At 61.0% G+C, this 8,105-nt stretch overlaps 1 protein-coding gene across 1 annotated transcript; it reads left to right on the top strand.

The window, feature by feature from the left end:
• The first annotated feature begins 4,196 nt into the window (after window positions 1–4,196).
• PABPN1L (PABPN1 like, cytoplasmic) lies at window positions 4,197–8,105 on the top strand. Its single transcript, XM_075510039.1, has 8 exons — window positions 4,197–4,216; window positions 4,824–4,998; window positions 5,550–5,658; window positions 6,169–6,233; window positions 6,717–6,823; window positions 6,938–7,025; window positions 7,146–7,291; window positions 8,066–8,105. The coding sequence occupies exons 1-8, from the start codon at window positions 4,197–4,199 to the stop codon at window positions 8,103–8,105; spliced, it is 750 nt and encodes a 249-aa protein (XP_075366154.1).

Raw genomic sequence — 8,105 nt, 5'->3', positions numbered from 1 at the left:
TTTTTGTAAAAAAAAATAAAGAAAATAAAAAAGAAAACGTCGGACTCTTTGGCTTTAAGTAAGAAATTGTAAAAAAGGAAAAAAAAAAGAAAAAAAAAAAAAAGAAAAATCCAAAAACCAGACGACGCCAAGTCAAGCCGCGTGACGGATGCTCACCTGTAACTACCTTGCTAGCTAGCCAAGAACAGACCAGACTCACCTCTGCTCCAAAGGAAATCCAAAACCAAGGAAGATCCAAACGTCTCTCCACTGCCAAAGTTCGTTTCGTTCTGTTGTCGCTTCCTTCCCCTCCCTGCAAGGATGGACGGACGTGCCCCCGGGGCTTTAAAGAGTTTCTATTAAAATAAAGCAAAAAAAAAAAAAGGTTTTTTTTTTTTTCTTTTTAAAAAAAAGCAAGCCCCCGAGGCGTGGGAGGGGGAGATGGTGGCTGAGAACCGCCCGGGTGGGCGCAGCCGGAGCCGGCACATCTCTACCTCTGCCCGCCGCCGCCCTGGAAAAAGAGAATAAAAAAAAAGAGATTAAAAGACAGATTTGGGGTTTCTCCCTTCCCGAAGCCGTCGGGGGCCGCCTGCAGCCGGACCCCCCCAGCCCCTCGCTGCCGGGCTGCTCCCACGCCCCGCGTCGGATTTATTTTGCAAGGATTTTTAAGAGGAAAAAGGAAAGGAAAGGAAAGCGAGCGCCACCTCCTTCCTGGCCGAGGAGGCAGCCAAGGACGATGTTGATGATTATTTTGTATTTCTCGCATCATTGTACAAAGCGCAGAGGACGGGAGTGCAATACGGAAAGTCCCCCGGCTCCAAGGAGGGAAGCCCCGCGTGGGGCAGGAGTGCTGTACGCTAATGTGAATGTAAATAGTGTTTTGCAGAGGTCCAAAAAATAATAATAATAATGATAGTGATAATAATAAGAGACATTTGCCAAATAAAAGATGATGAGAACCCGCTGGAGGCTGTGGCGTGGGGGAGCGAGGCTGGCCGGAGGCAAACAGAACTCGTGTGCTCGATAGGAGCTGTAGTTTTTCCGCATTTGCAAAAACCATCCTGTGTGTTTTCTGTAGGGGAGGAAGAGGAGGGAAGGAAGGGCTTGGGGCCGGGTCGGTTTTGTTGCCAGTCACCCAGGGGCCCGGCTGCTGGCGCTGCCTTCGCAGCTGCCTCCTGCGATGGCCGTGCCGTGCCGTGCCGTGCCGTGCCGCGCTGCAGCAGAGCTTGGTGCGTGGGGCACCCCCGAGGCGACGTTACCGGCCCCGTGCCACCAGCACCGAGCCTTGCTGCAGCTTTGTGCACCCCGAAGTCTCGGTGCATCCCCTGGGGTGGGGGTTTCTGTGCACCCCAAGACCTCAGTGCATCCCCCCGGGGGGTTTCTGTGCACCCCGAGACCTCAGTGCATCCCCCCGGGGGGTTTCTGTGCACCCCGAGACCTCAGTGCATCCCCCCAGGGGGTTTCTGTGCACCCCAAGACCTCAGTGCATCCTCCCGGGGGGTTTCTGTGCACCCCGAGACCTCAGTGCATCCCCCCGGGGGGTTTCTGTGCACCCCGAGACCTCAGTGCATCCCCCCAGGGGGTTTCTGTGCACCCCAAGACCTCAGTGCATCCCCCCAGGGGGTTTATTTGCACCCCGAGGCTTCAGTGCATCCCCCCGGGGGGTTTCTGTGCACCCCGAGACCTCAGTGCATCCCCCCGGGGGGTTTCTGTGCACCCCGAGGCTTCAGTGCATCCCCCCGGGGGGTTTCTGTGCACCCCGAGACCTCAGTGCATCCCCCCGGGGGGGTTTCTGTGCACCCCGAGACCTCAGTGCATCCCCCCAGGGGGTTTATTTGCACCCCGAGGCTGGGAGCTTTGCCGGGTGCCCCTCGAGTGACTGTTCACTTTATTTATGGTGTGACATATGTAATATTGTCTATTTTTCTTACGTTTCCTCCGAAGAGGTAATATATAAGAGTATTGCAGATGCACCTGCTGCGGGGCCGCCTGCTCTCCCGGGTGTCCATCCCGTCCCTGCCCTTCCCACCGCGCGTGTCCCCGCGTGCCCCCAGCCCCGCTCCGCGCCGGGGCTCTGCCTCTCTACCTCCGCCTCGCCGGGAAACCGCGGACGAGAGCATTTCCACAGAGTCTGCTCTCGTTTCCACTCCCTTCTTTTTTGCTTTATTTTAATTATTATTTTCTTTTTTTTTTTTTTTTAAATAATAATAAAAATACCCTACAGAACCTTGCATTGAAACCAAAAGCCGAGGGAGGGAGGGGACAGGCGGCGTGGCTCTAGCAGACGTCCAAACCAGAACGACAGCTTTAAAGTGTAATATTTCCCAAAAATTAGTGATGCGGGGAGGATGGCAGCAGCGGCGCGGTCGCGGGGCCGGAGTTCTGCGGGCGCAGAGGGGGCCGTGGCGGCCGGGGAGGTGCTGGCCGGAGCAGCGGGCGCTTCCACGGGGTTTTGCTCCAAAATGGTGTTGGGGCGTGCGGGGGGCCAGGGGACACGTGCCCTGTGCCGTGCCTGAGCCGTGTCCTTTGGTGGCTTTGTGGCATCTGGGAGATGGCAGACGGATGAGCCGTGTGGTGCCGGCACAGCCTGGCCGGGGGGTAGGGACACCCCGGTGGCCGTGGGGCAGCTTGGGGACACGGGGTGCCGGAGTGGCCGGGCACAGTCCTCTGCCAGATCGGGTCCCCGTGGCCGCCCACAGCTCCCCTTCTTGGGTTTCCCATCACTGTCCCCATCACAGCTGGGGCTGGGGGACAGTGTTGGTGGCATGGGGACAGCCTGCCTGAGGTCCCGGTCCCTGCGGGGAGGCAGAGCCCGGGGCGCTGGGTGCTGGGTGCTGGCCGCGGCACCAGGCTGGAGGAGGTGGCAGGAGAGACGTGGCTCTCCTCCGGCACTGAGCGTGGCATCGGGGCCCCATCCCCGGCGGGCGAGGGTCTCTCCAGCTCCTTCCTCGCGTTCCCAACCCGAAATCCCAGCTGAAACCAAAGTGCCATGTCCCAGCGAGGCTGGGCACCCCGGAGCGGGCATCACTGCCAGAGCCCCCCATAATCCCTCCGCAGCCTCTCCTCGCCCTCCTCCTCCGGGGCCTGCTGGGGTCCCCCCTTCTTCTCGGGATGCCCCCCCGATCCCGGTGGGTTTGAGGTCGGGGACAAGATGCCACTTTGTTCCCAGGTCCCAGGCACCGTGCTGGGGTGTCCCTGCCGCGGTGGCAGCCCCAGGGGCTCCCCCGATGTCACCGAACGCCACAGCCCCGGGAGGGAGGTGTCGTGCTGCCGTCCCCCCTCGCTCACGGCTGCGTGGGCAGCGCTGGTTCCCTGGTCCCGTGCGGGGCTGAGCCCTGCCCGCGTTACCCTGCCAGCCCTGGGGACGGGGACACCGGGGCATGGGGGTCCCCGGGGGGCTGGAAACCAGAGCCCCCCACCAGGGCCGGGTGGGCACGGCGGCAGCCTGCCCTGCTCCGCCGCGTGGGTTTTGGGGGCCAGCCCAGAGAGATGACGTGGTAGGACTTTCCTTCGGCATGCTGTCCCCCCCCCCTTGCTGTTTCCCGCTTTCTCTAAGTGTACTGTATGTTTGACCTGTGAAAGATGTAAACTTTATGATTCAGGTTATGTCTGTTCTTAACTCTGTATCTGTGTAATAAAAACAATTTAATATCAACCGGAGGCTCCGTAGCCTGGGCTTGTGCTGGGTGCCCTCGCCCCCCCCCTCCCAGCAACGCCCTTCACGCCATGCCCCCAACCCTTGGGGGGGTCATTATAGCCCTGGGGTCATTCGCTGCCCCACATCGGCTCTGAGGAGGGGTGTCCGCAGCGTGGGACATTCACGGGTGTCCCCAGGGAACCCAAAGGGATCTCCCCTCCCTGCTGCAGACCCTGCTCCCCCTGTGCCTGGGGCAGCTGCTGGGAGCTGGCTGCGATCCCCAGCACCACCAGCGGGGTCGGTGGACAAGGAGGGCCGGGGGGGTGTCCCCAAACACGGGGGGGGCGCCCCACGCGTGTCGTCCCCGGGTGCACACGCGTGCCCGCTGCCGCCTCCGGGTCTCGAACCCGTGGCTTTGGAGTCACGGCCGGGCGGGGCCGCCTCCCGGCACGGGGCGGGGCCTGGCGGCACGCCCTGCCCTGATTGGCCCCTGATGTAAAGCGGCGCGCCGGCGGGAGAGGCGCACGTGGTGGCGGGAGATTTGCACGTGGTGCCGCTGGCTCCGCGGGGGGAGCGCAGCATGTTCGGGGGCCGGGTGAGGTGAGTCCGGGGCGGCGGCGGCGGCACCGGGGCCGGGACTGGGGCCGGGACCGGGGCCGGGGCCGGGGCCGGGGCGGTGGTGGGGCCCGGGGCCAGCTCGGTGGCAGGCACTGAGGCTCCCTGGGCTGGAGCAGGGTCAGTTTCCCACCCAGGGCTGGGAGAGTTTGTCCCTCTGTGGGCTCAAACCAAGAGCCTGGGGCAAGAAGGGTGCGGGTTTGCCTTTGCTTGGGTGAGGTAGGACTCCCTGTTGCAGCCCGGGAGCTCTGCTGGGTTGGGCAGGTCCTGCCTCCCCGTCCCTGCCAGCAGGCTGTGATGTTTGCACCTGGTTTTTTTCACCCAAAGGAGGCTGCTTCCAGGTCTCCTCTGCAGCCCCCCTGAGTTGGGAAGTGGCTCAGTATGAAGCAGAGACCTTTCAGTAGCCATCGCTCCTGCGGTTCTGGGGTCTGCGAGGCTGCCTGCAGCCCTGAGAGCAAACTGCTCTGGTGGTGCCTGTTCATCCTTCTGCTGGAAGCACCCAGGTGCTTTGCCTGGCTGGCGTTCTGCTTTAGGTTCAATGTTAAATGGCTGTTTGTTTGTTAAATGGCTTTTTGCCCCTGTTCCTGCCCAGTTCTCTCTTCCTGGATACTTCAGGAATCTGGTGGCAGGACCTGCCATCCCTGGCAGCAGTGGAGGCGTCCTGGGACGTGGCAGAGATGGCAGCTCTGCGGAAGGCTGCAGATGACGACTCGGACCCGAGCCACCTGGAGGGGGACAGTGCAGAGGAGCTGGCTGTGCCGGACCCAGTGAGTGCCCGGCTGAGCATGGAATCAATTTTCCCTGTTTCTCAAAGGAAATGGCAAACTTTCTACACCTCTCTTCAAGCACTTCCAAAAATTAAGAATAATTTTGGGCCCCTGATGTTAAAATCCCTGAGCTGAGAAGCTGGAAATTGAATTGTCACTCTCCCGCTGCTTAGCTTTCACTGCCAATGTCTGCCTGGCTGAGCGAGAGTAAATGGCTCCTGTTCGTCACCAGCTTAAATCTCCGGTTCCCTCCGGCAGCTCTGGTGCTGCTGAGGCCTCTCTGCTGCAGCACGCGCTGCTTCGCAGGCAAGCGTGCGAAAGGAAAGGTTTCCTTGTTCTTTCTCCCCAGTGGAGTTTGGAGCTCAAGTCCCCTTTTGTGGGACAGGCTGTTGTCCCCAGCAGCCAGCCCACCCTTGTCCCCAGCCTGGGAGGGCACTGCTGGCGGAGGTGCGTGCCGTGCAGCACCGCAACATCCCAGCCCAGGATGGGGAGCGGGATCGGGGTGTCCCCGTTCCGTGTGCTGCTCGCGCAAATCTTGGTTTGGGTTTCAGGAGCTGGAGGCCATCAAAGCCAGAGTGCGAGAGATGGAGAAAGAGGATGAGAGGCTGAAGGAGTTGCAGCTGGAAGCTGAGAGCCGCCTCATCATGAGCTCGGAGGCAGGTACGGGCTGTCCCTGGGTGCTGCCCTCCCCGGGACACCTCTGGGGCACAGGGGGGTGATCAGAGCCAGAGCCCGTGGCTCTGCCTCTCCTGGCAGCCTGGGGCTGGACACATAAGGTGGATGAAGGATGGGGTTCCAGGGATGGCATGGTGCTGGTGCAGGTTGTGTCCGCTCTTACCTCCTGCCTTTGCAGGCCAAGATGCAGTAAATTAATTTAATTAAATGTAATTCAATTACTCGAGTTTAGCAGCAACAGCCCCAGTAGAGCAGTCACCCTGTGGGGGTTTTTTTGTGAAGAGAGAAGGGGGCAAGGGGATGGAGGAGGAGGAGGAGACGTCAGCAGCGTGGGGATTTGGGTATGCCCAGATGTGACCAAGGACCCGGGGAGCTTTGCAGCGTGTCAGCTCGGTGGCGGCCGTGCTGGGAGCAGACCTGCATGGACAGACAGCCCTCTGCCAGAGGGCTCCTGCAACTCTCTCCAGCGTGACAAAGCAGCCCTCGTCTCTGCAGGTCTCTTCCCAAAGACAACCGAGGAGAAGATGGAGGTTGACCAACGATCCATCTATGTGGGCAATGTAAGTGGGAGGCCCTGGAGCAGAGCCCACCTCGCTGCTCCTTGCCCAGCTGGATTTCTGTCTGAGATGCCTAGCATGGAGGCCCATCTGCCCCCCACTGAAGGCAGGCTGGTCCCATCCCGAATGCTTCTCCTCTGCCCAGCCCAGACTGGGAATGTGGCTTAGCATCTGGCCATGATCCTCAGCCACTTGCAGATCATCTGTTGCAAGTGTCAGCTCCCCAAAATACCCCGCTGGAAGCTGTGGGTCGTGCAGCATTGCTTGTCCCCTCAAAGTGAGTGAGCTGTCTCTTGGACTTGGGTTTCCAGGTTGGAGCATTCAGCTGGAAGGGTCTCCTGAACCTCAGGAGATGGTGAAGCTGTGGTGGCAAGATGTGACTGGGATCAGCCAGGCACTTTGCCTCCCGTGATGGTGTGCGAATGCAGACCCACGAGCCGGGGAGGCTGGCTAGTGGCACTGGAGGGACTGGGGCTGTCATTGCAGGTGGACTACGGGGGCACGGCAGAAGAGCTGGAGTCTCACTTCAATAGCTGCGGGCAGATCAACCGAGTGACCATCCTCTGCGACAAGTTCTCGGGGCATCCCAAAGGGTCAGCACTTGCACGGGGACCGTGGTTGGGGTGTCGAGGGTGCTGCCCTGTGCTCCCCAGCCTTTGGGAGCAGCGGGGTGTCCCTGGGGCTCTGCTCACCCCGTCCCCTTGCAGGTATGCCTACATCGAGTTTGAAGAGAAGAGCTCCGTGCAGGCTGCGGTGGAGCTGGACGAGAGCGTGTTCAGAGGCCGTGTCATTAAGGTAAGAGCTGGGTGAAGCCCCGGGCTGGTGCATCCATCCATCCCTCCCAGCCCCATGTGCATGGGGCTGTGCCAAACCCCGGTGCTGGCAGCACCGACTGAGCCAGCTCCTGCCTTCCAGGTGCTGCCCAAGAGGACCAACATGCCGGGCATCAGCACCACCGACCGTGGGGGCTACCGGGGCCGCTTCCAAGCCCGGGGAGGGCTGGTCCAGCGGGGAGGCTACTATGGAGGGCAGCACCCGAGGGTGCGAGGGAGGACGTACAGGTGAGCGGCTGGGTGGGGGGGTTTCCTTGTGTATTTGGGTCAAGATCCACGTGGAGCAGGCGGTCCCCAGGATGGGGATAGCTGCTTCTTGCTCCGGCTGTGCTCAGCTTCTCGGCTTTGCACCTCCCACCCTGGCACGGACGGGAGGATGGAGAAGGGCTCTGGCAGGAGTATCCTCCTGGAGACCTGTGCTAGAAACGTCTCCTGCCCGTCGTGTGCTGTTAGCATCATCCCCGTGTCTGCGGGGTTGGCAGGAGCCTGGCGGCTGGGCCGGCTGGGACACGGGCACCTCGGGGACTGTGGGCAGCCGAGATGGGGAAGGACCGAAGTGAGCAGCCAGCGATGGCACAGCAGACCCATCCCCGCTGCTGTCCCGGCATCCCTTGCCTCCCCAGCACGGGCCCGGAGCTATTCTCCGGCACACCTCCTGCTGCTCGTGCGTCTGCGAGCTCGCTGCAGATTAGCTTCAATGATGCCCCGGCCCCTTCAGTGCTGTGGGAGGAAGAGGAGCTTTGGGGGTGGAAGAAACACCTGGGAACTTGCTGCTGTCCCCGTCCCTGCAGGGATTTGGGGGGCAGGCATCACACTCCTAGCCTGACTCCCAGAGCTGTGCCTGGCTTTGGGGCTCCTCTGTTTTTTGGGGGCTCAGTCTGGGGCAGAAGGGTGAGTCCCAGCTCTTCGAGGGGTGGAGTAGGTAGCCGTGCTTTTTGGCACAGCTGATATCTCAGCTGAGCAAGGCCCGGTGCTTAGGATGCTGATTTTGTTCTTGTTTAGGGGTCGGGCAAGGCTGCTGCCTTGGTATTTTCCGTACTAG

The sequence above is a fragment of the Mycteria americana genome, chromosome 8 (genome assembly GCF_035582795.1).
Source record: "Mycteria americana isolate JAX WOST 10 ecotype Jacksonville Zoo and Gardens chromosome 8, USCA_MyAme_1.0, whole genome shotgun sequence".
NCBI classification, from domain to species: domain Eukaryota; kingdom Metazoa; phylum Chordata; class Aves; order Ciconiiformes; family Ciconiidae; genus Mycteria; species Mycteria americana.
Note: the sequence above shows the minus strand (reverse complement) of the source record. Positions and strands in the feature narration are given on the sequence as shown.

Bases quoted from the DNA above. Each gene is read 5' to 3' on its own strand.
- PABPN1L (XM_075510039.1), top strand. From the start codon at position 4,197: ATGTTCGGGGGCCGGGTGAG. The intron at 5,659-6,168 runs GTACGGGCTGTC...TCGTCTCTGCAG, and splicing joins CATCATGAGCTCGGAGGCAG to GTCTCTTCCCAAAGACAACC. The intron at 7,292-8,065 runs GTGAGCGGCTGG...GTTCTTGTTTAG, and splicing joins GTGCGAGGGAGGACGTACAG to GGGTCGGGCAAGGCTGCTGC.